This window comes from Carcharodon carcharias, chromosome 6 (assembly GCF_017639515.1).
Source record: "Carcharodon carcharias isolate sCarCar2 chromosome 6, sCarCar2.pri, whole genome shotgun sequence".
Taxonomy (NCBI): Eukaryota; Metazoa; Chordata; class Chondrichthyes; order Lamniformes; family Lamnidae; genus Carcharodon; species Carcharodon carcharias.
This window is the reverse complement of record NC_054472.1, coordinates 123,373,604-123,386,761: the sequence shown is the minus strand read 5'-3', so window position 1 is coordinate 123,386,761 and position 13,158 is coordinate 123,373,604. Positions and strand designations below refer to the sequence as shown.

The following is a 13,158-nucleotide window of genomic DNA, read 5'->3' as shown; positions in this document are numbered from 1 at the left end:
AATAGCTTGGCTAAGTGCGTGGCAAGTTCTGGAGTACAAGTCTTCAGTATTATTGCCGGAATATTGTCAGGGCCAATAGTCTTTGCAATATCCAGTGCCTTCAGCCATTTCTTGATATCACGTGGAGTGAATTGAATTGAATTGTCTGAAGACTGGCATCTGTGATGCTGGGGTCCTCCGGAGGAGGCCAAGATGGATCATCCACTCGGCACTTCTGACTGAAGATTGTTGCAAATGCTTCAGCCTTATCTTTTGCACTGATGTGCTGGGATCCTCCATCATTGAGGATGGGGCTATTTGTGGAGCCTCCTCTTCCAGTTAGTTGTTTAATTATCCATCACCATTCACGACTGGACATGGCAGAACTGCAGAGCTTAGCTCTGGTCTGTTGATGTGGAATCACTTAGCCCCTTCTATCGCATGCTGCTTATGCTGTTTGGCATGCAAGTAGTCCTTTGTTGTAGCTTCATCAGGTTGAAACCTCATCTTAAGGTATGCCTGGGGCTGCTCCTGGCATGCCCCCCTGCACTCTTCATTGAACCAGGGTTGATCCCCTGGCTTGATGGTAATATAGAGTGAGGGATATGCCAGGCCATGAGGTTACAGATTGTGGTTGAATACAATCTTGCTGCTGCTAATGGATGTCTAGTTTTGAGTTGGTAGATCTGTTTGATATCTATCCCATTTAACACAGTGGTAGTGCCACACAACACAATGGAGGGTATCCTCAATGTGAGGATGGGACTTTGTCTCCTCCAAATACTGTCATGGACAGATGCATCTACACATGTAGATTGGTGAGGAAAAGTTCAAAAATGTTTTTCCCTCTTGTTGGTTCATTCACCACTTGCCGCATACTTGTCTGTTGTCTTCTGTCATTATTCCCTCCACAAATTTTTCTTTAAAGGGGATACATTTATACTGCTCATTGGAGCGATGTATATAGTGATCCCTGTATCTTTCAAACCACACCTCCACATATGTATATTTAATCACTAGGGAAGCTTGGGTCCAGCTATCAGAATTCACTCCGTGCCAGAAGTAGAGGGCGGCTAATATTAGTGAAATGCATCCAGATTTAAGAAGTTCTTGTCAAATTGGAACTTTAAATCAAGTATTTGCAAATTCCGATTTCGTGGCATAATAATCTTTTACCTGTAGTTGAACCCGTCGTGCTCACTAACTATGAGGGACTGATTGCTTGCTCCGAGTGCTATATTTATCAATCCTCCTGGCCATAAAAGGTCGGGACTCTGGCTTTGACATTCCACTGACGGGAGACATTATTTTTGTACAACCCTGGAGCCGAGTCTGCAGCCTTCTACCTCCCATCGCTTTCCTTGATTCATCATCCTGAGCCTTTATCGCCAGCATTTACACCAAAACTCCAACAATTATTTGACATTTGGTAAGCGCGCTTGGTTCTGAATCCGTTGAGCAGGAGTTTGTGATTTGAATGCTAGTTTTATTTGTTTAAAGTGTACGGCCCCGCCAGCGGCTGGCTGGTGCAGTTCTAAATGTACTTTCAACATGTAGCTAGCTCACCGGGCGAACTCCGTCAGAAACACTGGTTACTAATCGGTGTTTGGAGTAGGGTTTGGGTACACGTTTAGAAATGGGAATGAACTAAGATTTTTTTTTCAAATGAAGGGAATTCGACTGGGTATAAATTTTGTAAGAATATTTTTCATGACGGTTTTGAAATAGAGAAGCAAATACAGAAGAAAGGAAAGTTGGGTGAAAGACAAAATATTATGTTTTTCAGCAAAATTGTGTTATTGTAAACGTCAGTTCGCCCTGTCATTCCCATGGGGATTAGTTCAAACCATTAAGGGTAATTCGAATTCATTCGAATAGATCCCATTGTATTTTCATACAAAGCGTTACATATATACTAAAGCAACACTTCCAAATATGCAGCAGATTTTTCGACGTTCGCATTTCCTATAATTAATAATTATAATTGATGCATAAAGCAAATGCATTGTTGCATTCTGTTGGCCACTGAAAAAATCTTTGAAACCTTAGCTGCGGCGTTTTAAATGTTACTTGCTTCGGCCATTCAAGGGTCAGACCAGAAAAGGGCAGAAAACAAACCGGGGCTGGCAGGCAGAGAATGCTAGTCCCTATATTTTACAACGAGCGCACTCCTCTATCAGCAACACGCTCGCAGCCATCCCGCATTCATTAATGTTGTTTTGTCAGCTTTTGAAATTAATAGAGAAAACTGTTGTACTTCGTGCCTGAATGTTTCTCGATTTGTCTATGAACAGATTTGGAGAATTGGTCCAGCTGACTGGGAACAGTTTGGATTTTACGTGCCCAGCATGTCCTCGGTATCTTTACCTTTCTACCAGAAACACCATCGGCACTATGACCGCGGTTATCGCAACACCCTGTTGTCGTCCACTATGCAAGAGTACCGCCAAGAGGAAAAGCGCAGTACTGCATCTCACTCCCACAAGTAAGACACAAGTTCGGGTCACACACACGCACACACTCTGCCCGGGGCCGCAAGACCGGCACGACACGGGGACCCAGATTTCACAAAAGGCTCTCCACAGATGGAAGGCTGATAACATTGCATTTTAAAGTATTTTATATCAATGCATCCCGTATTTAATAAAAAAAAGCTGAATCTTTGTAAATTCATGATGTGTTTGGATCTAGATTTCAGGGAATTATTAGCCTGTTAGATTTTCATTATCACATTACTTAATGATTAATCCTGCAGTTCAATCTAAATTAAAAAGCTCAGAAAACCGTGGAGTAATGTGCAAAACTTTTATTGCTGACCTTAGGTGAACTTTTATAATGGATTGACTATATTTAGTCGACTGTCCTTTGGAAAGCAGACACTTGAGGCTATGATCTGTTCATTAAAAAGGGTCCGGTAGCCTTGACAATCTCTTCTAATTACCCTGTCTGACGTTGCGAAGTGTTACTTTCTTGTCCTGCCGATATGCATGTTGCTTGTGTCCTTATATTCCACTCAACTCCATTGGATAGATAGGCTACTTTGAATTAGCGTTGTGATTTTAAAAAAAATGCTGGCAATCTGAACGGAAAATGGAAAGTGTTTGAAAATGCAAGCTAACCGTTTGAGCGGAACGATTCTCCAGGAATTGAGTTCTGGTGAACGACCCTATCCAAAAAAGGTAACGCTATTTTTAAATAGTGTGGGACAACCCCCACTGTACACTTGCAGCATTTTTTGTTTTGAATTGATGTTGTTACTCTTATTTTATACGGATCTCTAATCGTCCGGTGGGGAGGATTTTAAGTTGAAATCATGTTATGCAGCTCCCAAATGCGCCAGCCTCAAGAAAAGAATGTGCAGTGAAGGTACCTTAAGGCCACTCAACCCATGATCACCAGACATAATCTCTAGTCTAAAAGTATAAAAACAAAAAACTGCGGATGCTGGAAATCCAAAACAAAAACAGAATTACATGGAAAAACTCAGCAGGTCTGGCAGATCGGCGGAGAAGAACAAAGTTGACGTTTCGAGTCCTCATGACCCTACAACAGAACTGAGTAAAAATAGGAGAGGGGTGAAATATAAGCTGGTTTAAGGTGGGGTGGGGGGAGAGAAGTGTGGTGGGTGGGGGGTGGGGTGGTTGTAGGGACAAGCAAGCAGTGATAGGAGCAGATAATCAAAAAATGTCACAGACAAAAGAACAAAGAGGTTTTGAAGGTGGTGATATTATCTAAAAGAATGTGCTAATTAAGAATGAATGGCAGACACGCAAGGTACAGTGCTAGTCAGGGCTTGGCCTAAATAGCCAAGTGGTTATGGTACTGGGTTTGTAACCCCAAGATCAAGAGTTCAAATCTCACAATGGCAAACTATGAAACAATGTAACTTCATCTGAAACAGGTTTGTACTTGAAAGAGAAAGAGTTACAGCTCTAGTGGGGGCTTGGCCTAAATAGCCAGTTGGTTATGGTACTGGGTTTGTAATCCCAAGATTAAGAGTTCAAATCTCACAATGGCAAACTATGAAACAATGTAACTTCATCTGAATAGAAACAGATGGAAACAGGTTTGTACTCAAAAGAGTACCTTAGCTTGGCCTAAATAGCCAAGTGGTTATGGTACTGGGTTTATAACCCCAAGATCAAGAGTTCAAATCTCACAATGGCAAACAATGTAACTTCATCTGAAACAGATGGAAACGGGTTTGTACTCGAAAGAGTTACAAAAAAGAAAATGGCTTGGCCTAAATAGCCAAGTGGTTATGGTACTGGGTTTGTAATCCCAAGATCAAAAGTTCAAATCTCACAATGGCAAACAATGTAACTTCATCTGAACAGATGGAAACATGCTTGTACTCAAAAGAGTTACAATCGCAGCAGAGACCACTATCAAGAGTTCAAATCTCACAATGGCAAACTATGAAACAATGTAACTTCATCTGAAACAGATGGAAACAGGTTTACTCAAAAGAGTATCAAGAGTTCAAATCTCACAATGGCAAAACTATGAAACAATGTAACTTCATCTGAAACAGATGGAAACGGGTTTGTACTCGAAAGAGTTACAAAAAAGAAAATGGCTTGGCCTAAATAGCCAAGTGGTTATGGTACTGGGTTTGTAACCCCAAAATCGAGAGTTCAAATCTCACAATGGCAAACTATGAAACAATGTAACTTCATCTGAAACAGATGGAAACGGGTTTGTACTCGAAAGAGTTACAAACTGAACTTTTTATTTAAAAGATTATCATTTAAAAGATTATCAAGAGTTCAAATCTCACAATGGCAAAACTATCAAGAGTTCACTGCCCTCTTGCATGAGAGCTGATTGGTTGGTTTCCTTTAAACTTTGTTCTTGGTTTTACAGCTGACCCGAATTAGGGGCTGTGCCTGATTTATCCCAATTTTGTTGATTTGGTTTTCATTTAAAAGATTATCAAGAGTTCAAATCTCACAATGGCTTGGCCTAAATAGCCAAGTGGTTATGGTAAAAACAAAAAAACTGCGGATGCTGGAAATCCAAAACAAAAACAGAATTACCTGGAAAAACTCAGCAGGTCCGGCAGCATTGGCGGAGAAGAAAAGAGTTGACGTTTCGAGTCCTCATGACCCTTCGACAGAACTTGCGTTCGAGTCCAAGAAAGAGTTGAAATATAAGCTGGTTTAAGGTGTGTGTGTGGGGGGCGGAGAGATAGAGAGACAAAGAGGTGGAGGGGGGTGGTGGGGGTGTGTGGTTGTTGGGACAAACAAGCAGTGATAGAAGCAGATCATCAAAAGATGTCAACGACAATAGAACACATAGGTGTTAAAATTAAAGTTGGTGACATTATCTAAACGAATGTGCTAATTAAGAATGGATGGTAGGGTACTCAAGGTATAGCTCTAGTGGGTTTTTTTTATATATATATAATGGAAATAGGTGGGAAAAGGAAAATCTTTATAATTTATTGGAAAAAAAAGGGAAGGGGGAAACAGAAAGGGGGTGGGGATGGGGGAGGGAGCTTACGACCTAAAGTTGTTGAATTCAATATTCAGTCCAGAAGGCTGTAAAGTCCCTAGTCGGAAGATGAGGTGTTGTTCCTCCAGTTTGCGTTGGGCTTCACTGGAACAATGCAGCAAGCCAAGGGCAGACATGTGGGCAAGAGAGCAGGGTGGAGTGTTGAAATGGCAAGCGACAGGGAGGTTTGGGTCATTCTTGCGGACAGACCGCAGGTGTTCTGCAAAGCGGTCGCCCAGTTTACGTTTGGTCTCTCCAATGTAGAGGAGACCACATTGGGAGCAACGGATGCAGTAGACTAAGTTGGGGGAAATGCAAGTGAAATGCTGCTTCACTTGAAAGGAGTGTTTGGGTCCTTGGACGGTGAGGAGAGAGGAAGTGAAGGGGCAGGTATTGCATTTTTTGCGTGGGCATGGGGTGGCGCCATAGGAGGGGGTTGAGGAGTAGGGGGTGATGGAGGAGTGGACCAGGGTGTCCCGGAGGGAGCGATCCCTACGGAATGCCGATAAGGGGGGTGAAGGGAAGATGTGTTTGGTGGTGGCATCATGCTGGAGTTGGCGGAAATGGCGGAGGATGATCCTTTGAATGCGGAGGCTGATGGGGTGATAAGTGAGGACAAGGGGGACCCTATCATGTTTCTGGGAGGGAGGAGAAGGCGTGAGGGCGGATGCGCGGGAGATGGGCCGGACACGGTTGAGGGCCCTGTCAACGACCGTGGGTGGAAAACCTCGGTTAAGGAAGAAGGAGGACATGTCAGAGGAACTGTTTTTGAATGTAGCATCATCGGAACAGATGCGACGGAGGCGAAGGAATTGAGAGAATGGGATGGAGTCCTTACAGGAAGCAGGGTGTGAGGAGCTGTAGTCGAGATAGCTGTGGGAGTCGGTGGGTTTGTAATGGATATTGGTGGACAGTCTATCACCAGAGATTGAGACAGAGAGGTCAAGGAAGGGAAGGGAAGTGTCAGAGATGGACCACGTGAAAATGATGGAGGGGTGGAGATTGGAAGCAAAATTAATAAATTTTTCCAAGTCCTGACGAGAGCATGAAGCGGCACCGAAGTAATCATCGATGTACCGGAGAAAGAGTTGTGGAAGGGGGCCGGAGTAGGACTGCAACAAGGAATGTTCCACATACCCCATAAAGAGACAGGCATAGCTGGGGCCCATGCGGGTACCCATAGCCACACCTTTTATTTGGAGGAAGTGAGAGGAGTTGAAGGAGAAATTGTTCAGTGTGAGAACAAGTTCAGCCAGACGGAGGAGAGTAGTGGTGGATGGGGATTGTTCGGGCCTCTGTTCGAGGAAAAAGCTAAGGGCCCTCAGACCATCCTGGTGGGGGATGGCGGTGTAGAGGGATTGGACGTCCATGGTGAAGAGTAAGCGGTTGGGGCCAGGGAACTGGAAATTGTTGATGTGACGTAAGGTGTCAGAGGAATCACGGATGTAGGTGTGAAGGGACTGGACAAGGGGAGAGAGAAGGGAGTCAAGATAACGAGAAATGAGTTCTGTGGGGCAGGAGCAAGCTGAGACGATCGGTCTACCGGGGCAGTTCTGTTTGTGGATTTTGGGTAGGAGATAGAAGCGGGCCGTCCGAGGTTGGGCGACTATCAGGTTGGAAGCTGTGGGAGGGAGATCCCCAGAGGAGATGAGGTCAGTGACAGTCCTGGAAACAATGGCTTGATGTTCAGTGGTGGGGTCATGGTCCAGGGAGAGGTAGGAGAAAGTGTCTGCGAGTTGACGCTCAGCCTCCGCGAGGTAGAGGTCAATGCGCCAGACAACAACAGCACCACCCTTGTCAGCGGGTTTCATTCTCTCAGGTCCAACCCTGACATTGTCATCAAACCCGCTGACAAGGGTGGTGCTGTTGTTGTCTGGCGCATTGACCTCTACCTCGCGGAGGCTGAGCGTCAACTCGCAGACACTTTCTCCTACCTCTCCCTGGACCATGACCCCACCACTGAACATCAAGCCATTGTTTCCAGCACTGTCACTGACCTCATCTCCTCTGGGGATCTCCCTCCCACAGCTTCCAACCTGATAGTCGCCCAACCTCGGACGGCCCGCTTCTATCTCCTACCCAAAATCCACAAACAGAACTGCCCCGGTAGACCGATCGTCTCAGCTTGCTCCTGCCCCACAGAACTCATTTCTCGTTATCTTGACTCCCTTCCCTCTCCCCTTGTCCAGTCCCTTCCCACCTACATCCGTGATTCCTCTGACACCTTACGTCACATCAACAATTTCCAGTTCCCTGGCCCCAACCGCTTACTCTTCACCATGGACGTCCAATCCCTCTACACCTCCATCCCCCACCAGGATAGTCTGAGGGCCCTTAGCTTTTTCCTCGAACAGAGGCCCGAACAATCCCCATCCACCACTACTCTCCTCCGTCTGGTTGAACTTGTTCTCACACTGAACAATTTCTCCTTCAACTCCTCTCACTTCCTCCAAATAAAAGGTGTGGCTATGGGTACCCGCATGGGCCCCAGCTATGCCTGTCTCTTTATGGGGTATGTGGAACATTCCTTGTTGCAGTCCTACTCCGGCCCCCTTCCACAACTCTTTCTCCAGTACATCGATGATTACTTCGGTGCCGCTTCATGCTCTCGTCAGGACTTGGAAAAATTTATTAATTTTGCTTCCAATCTCCACCCCTCCATCATTTTCACGTGGTCCATCTCTGACACTTCCCTTCCCTTCCTTGACCTCTCTGTCTCAATCTCTGGTGATAGACTGTCCACCAATATCCATTACAAACCCACCGACTCCCACAGCTATCTCGACTACAGCTCCTCACACCCTGCTTCCTGTAAGGACTCCATCCCATTCTCTCAATTCCTTCGCCTCCGTCGCATCTGTTCCGATGATGCTACATTCAAAAACAGTTCCTCTGACATGTCCTCCTTCTTCCTTAACCGAGGTTTTCCACCCACGGTCGTTGACAGGGCCCTCAACCGTGTCCGGCCCATCTCCCGCGCATCTGCCCTCATGCCTTCTCCTCCCTCCCAGAAACATGATAGGGTCCCCCTTGTCCTCACTTATCACCCCACCAGCCTCCGCATTCAAAGGATCATCCTCCGCCATTTCCGCCAACTCCAGCATGATGCCACCACCAAACACATCTTCCCTTCACCCCCCTTATCGGCATTCCGTAGGGATCGCTCCCTCCGGGACACCCTGGTCCACTCCTCCATCACCCCCTACTCCTCAACCCCCTCCTATGGCACCACCCCATGCCCACGCAAAAAATGCAATACCTGCCCCTTCACTTCCTCTCTCCTCACCGTCCAAGGACCCAAACACTCCTTTCAAGTGAAGCAGCATTTCACTTGCATTTCCCCCAACTTAGTCTACTGCATCCGTTCTCCCAATGTGGTCTCCTCTACATTGGAGAGACCAAACGTAAACTGGGCGACCGCTTTGCAGAACACCTGCGGTCTGTCCGCAAGAATGACCCAAACCTCCCTGTCGCTTGCCATTTCAACACTCCACCCTGCTCTCTTGCCCACATGTCTGTCCTTGGCTTGCTGCATTGTTCCAGTGAAGCCCAACGCAAACTGGAGGAACAACACCTCATCTTCCGACTAGGGACTTTACAGCCTTCTGGACTGAATGTTGAATTCAACAACTTTAGGTCGTAAGCTCCCTCCCCCATCCCCACCCCCTTTCTGTTTCCCCCTTCCCTTTTTTTTTCCAATAAATTATAAAGATTTTCCTTTTCCCACCTATTTCCATTACATATATATAAAAAAAAAACCCACTAGAGCTATACCTTGAGTGCCCTACCATCCATTCTTAATTAGCACATTCGTTTAGATAATGTCACCAACTTTAATTTTAACACCTATGTGTTCTATTGTATTATTGTCGTTGACATCTTTTGATGATCTGCTTCTATCACTGCTTGTTTGTCCCTACAACCACACACCCCCACACCCCCCCCACCTCTTTGTCTCTCTATCTCTCCGCCCCCCACACACACACCTTAAACCAGCTTATATTTCAACTCTTTCTTGGACTCGAACGCAAGTTCTGTCGAAGGGTCATGAGGACTCGAAACGTCAACTCTTTTCTTCTCCGCCGATGCTGCCAGACCTGCTGAGTTTTTCCAGGTAATTCTGTTTTTGTTCAAGTGGTTATGGTACTGGGTTTGTAACCCCAAGATCAATAATTCAAATCTCACAATGGCAAACTATGATACAGATCAAGTGGGGGCTTGGCCTAAATAGCCAAGTGTTTATGGTACTGGGCTTGTAACCCCAAGATCAAGAGTTCAAATCTCACAATGGCAAACTATGAAACAATGTAACTTCATCTGAATAGGAACAGATGGAAACATGTTTGTACTCAAAAGAGTTACAGCTCTAGTGGGGGTGGGGTGAAATAAGACGAACAGGGCATAAAAGGTATAGATTTAAAAATAATGGAAATAGGTGGGAAAAGAAAAATCTATATAAATTATTGGAAAAAACAAAAGGGAGGGGGAAGAAATGGAAAGGGGGTGGGGATAGAGGAGGTAGTTCAAGATCTAAAGTTGTTGAATTCAATATTCAGTCCGGAAGGCTGTAAAGTGCCTAGTCAGAAGATGAGGTGCTGTTCCTTCAGTTTGCGTTGAGCTTCACTGGAAAAATGCAGCAAGCCAAGGACAGACATGTGGGCAAGAGAGCAGGGTGGAGTGTTAAAATGGCAAGCGACAGGGAGGTTTGGGTCGCTCTTGCGGATAGACCGCAGGTGTTCTGCAAAGCGGTCACCCAGTTTGCGTTTGGTCTCTCCAATGTAGAAGAGACCGCATTGGAATCAACGAATGCAGTAGACTAAGTTGGGGGAAATGCAAGTGAAATGCTGCTTCACTTGAAAGGAGTGGTTGGGCCCTTCGGTGAGGAGAGAGGAAGTGAAGGGGCAGGTGTTGCATCTTTTGCATATGCATGGGGAGGTGCCGTAGGTGGGGGTTGAGGAGGAGGGGGTGATGGAGGAGTGGACCAGGGTGTCCCAGAAGGAACGATCCCTACAGAATGCCGCCAGGAGGGGTGAAGGGAAGATGTGTTTGGTGGTGGCATCATGCTGGAGTTGGCGGAAATGGCGGAGCATGATCCTTTGAATGCAGAGGCTGGTGGGGTGATAAGTGAGGACAAGGGGGACCCTATTATGTTTCTGGGAGGGAGGAGAAGGCGTGAGGGCGGATGTGCGGGCGATGGGCTGGACACAGTTGAGGGCCCTGTCAACGACCATGGGTGCAAAACCTCAGTTAAGGAAGAAGGAGGACATGTCAGAGGAACTGTTTTTGAAGGTAGCATCATCAGAACAGATGCAACGGAGGCGAAGGAACTGAGAGAATGGGATGGAGTCCTTTACAGAAAAAGGGTGTGAGGAGCTGTAGTCGAGGTAGCTGCGGGAGTCGGTAGGCTTGCAATAGATATTGGTGGACAGTCTATCGACAGAAATTGAGATGGAGAGGTCAAGGAAGGGAAGGGAAGTGTCAGAGATGGACCACGTGAAAATGATGGAGGGGTGGAGATTGGAAGCAAAATTATTAAATTTTTTATTCCAGATTGGTACCTGGTAAAATTTATTAATTTTGCTTCCAATCTCCATCCCTCCATCATTTTCACATGGTCTATCTCTGATATTTCCCTTCCCTTCCTTGACCTCTCTGTCTCAATTTCTGGTGATAGACTGTCCACCAATATCCATTACAAGCCTACCGACTCCCACAGCTACCTCGACTACAGCTCTTCACACCCTGCTTCCTGTAAGGACTCCATCCCATTCTCTCAGTTCCTTCGCCTCCGTCGCATCTGTTCTGATGATGCTAACTTCAAAAACAGTTCCTCTGACCTGTCCTCCTTCTTCCTTAACTGAAGTTTTCCTCCCATGGTCGTTGACAGGGCCCTCAACTGTGTCCGGCCCATCTCCCGCACATCCACCCTCATGCCGTCTCCTCCCTCCCAGAACCATGATTGGGTCCCCCTTGTCCTCACTTATCACCCCACCAGCCTCCGCCTTCAAAAGATCATCCTCCGCCATTTCCGCCAACTCCAGCATGATGCCACCACCAAACACATCTTCCCTTCACCCCCCCGGCAGCATTCTGTAGGGATCATTTCCTCCGGGACACCCTGGTTCACTCCTCCATCACCCCCTACTCCTTAACCCCCACCTACGGCACCATCCCATGCATATGCAAAAGATGCAACACCTGTCCCTTTACTTACTCTCTCCTCACCGTCCAAGGGCCCAAACACTCCTTTCAAGTGAAGCAGCATTTCACTTGCCTCTCCGCCAACTTAGTCTATTGCGTTCGTTGCTCCCAATGCGGTCTCCTCTACATTGGAGAGACCAAATGCAAACTGGGTGACCGCTTTGCAGAACACCTGTGGTCTGTCCGCAAGAGCGACCCAAACCTCCCTGTCGCTTGCCATTTTAACATTCCACCCTGCTCTCTTGCCCACATGTCTGTCCTTGGCTTGCTGCATTGTTCCAGTGAAGCTCAACGCAAACTGGAGGAACAGCACCTCTTCTTCTGACTAGGCACTTTACAGCCATCCGGACTGAATATTGAATTCAACAACGTTAGATCTTGAACTCCCTCCTCCATCCCCTCTTTTTTTTTTTCCAATAATTTATATAGATTTTTCTTTTCCCACCTATTTCCATTATTTTAAATCTATACCTTTTATGCCCTGTTAGTATGATTTCACCCCACCCCCACTAGAGCTGTACCTTGCGTGTCCGCCGTCCATTCTTAATTAGCACATTCTTTTAGATAATATCACCACCTTCAACAGCTCTTTGTTCTTTTGTCTATGACATCTTTTGATTATCTGCTCCTAACACTGCTTGCTTGTCCCTACAACCACCCCTCCCTCACTTCTCTCCCCCCACCCCCCCACCTTAAACCAGCTTATATTTCACCCCTCTCCTATTTTTACTCAGTTCTGTTGAAGGGTCATGAGGACTCGAAATGTTAACTTTGTTCTTCTCCGCCGATGCTGCCAGACCTGCTGAGTTTTTCCAGGTAATTCTGTCTTTGTTTATAATCTCTATTCTGCTTGGTTGACTGCCAGCGGGACAAGAAAAAAAACGCATGTAAACTGGCTCAAATCAGCAAGAAGGTGGATCACTCTACCACCCCCGCCCCCAACACACACACAATAAACGTACGGGCAAAGAACCTTTAGTGCATCTGTCAAACAGAACAAGTGATGGCTTCACAAATTGCATTTGGAACAAGGAAAGCATCAGGCTTACCCTAAGAGGGAATTCCGTTAAACATGCATGTAAGTGAATGCAGGGAGTGTGGTAAATAAGATGGTTGTGCTGCAGACACAGATAGACATGTGGGATTCCTGGATACAAGGTTTTCTGAAATACAGGGAAGGGGCGAAAGGTCGGAGGGGTGGCAGTATTGATGAAGGAGACAATTACACTGCTGGAGAGGCAGGATGCAGTAGACGAGTCAAGGACAGAATCCATTTAGTTAGGAACATTAGAGTACCATTACATTACAAGTGGTATTCTGGGAAAGAAATAGAGGAATATGTTTTCAAAGATATTTCAGAGAAGTGCAAGAACTGTTGAGTAGTTATGGAGCCTTAATTATCCAAAAAATAGTACAGATTGGGATAGTAATAATGCAAAGGGCAGAGAGGCGAAAGAGTTTCTGAAGTGTGTTCAGGAGAAT

At 46.1% G+C, this 13,158-nt stretch overlaps 1 protein-coding gene across 3 annotated transcripts in view; it reads left to right on the top strand.

The window, feature by feature from the left end:
- Window positions 1-1,275: 1,275 nt before the first annotated feature.
- The window catches only part of myom1b (myomesin 1b), a 220,854-nt gene continuing 208,971 nt past the window's right edge, over window positions 1,276-13,158 (top strand). For all 3 annotated transcript variants that reach the window (XM_041190639.1, XM_041190638.1, XM_041190640.1), the window contains exons 1-2: window positions 1,276-1,408; window positions 2,274-2,464. In XM_041190639.1, coding sequence (XP_041046573.1) covers window positions 2,328-2,464 — 137 coding nt within the window. In that variant the 5' untranslated portion in view covers window positions 1,276-1,408; window positions 2,274-2,327. The remainder of the gene's footprint in view (window positions 1,409-2,273; window positions 2,465-13,158) is intronic.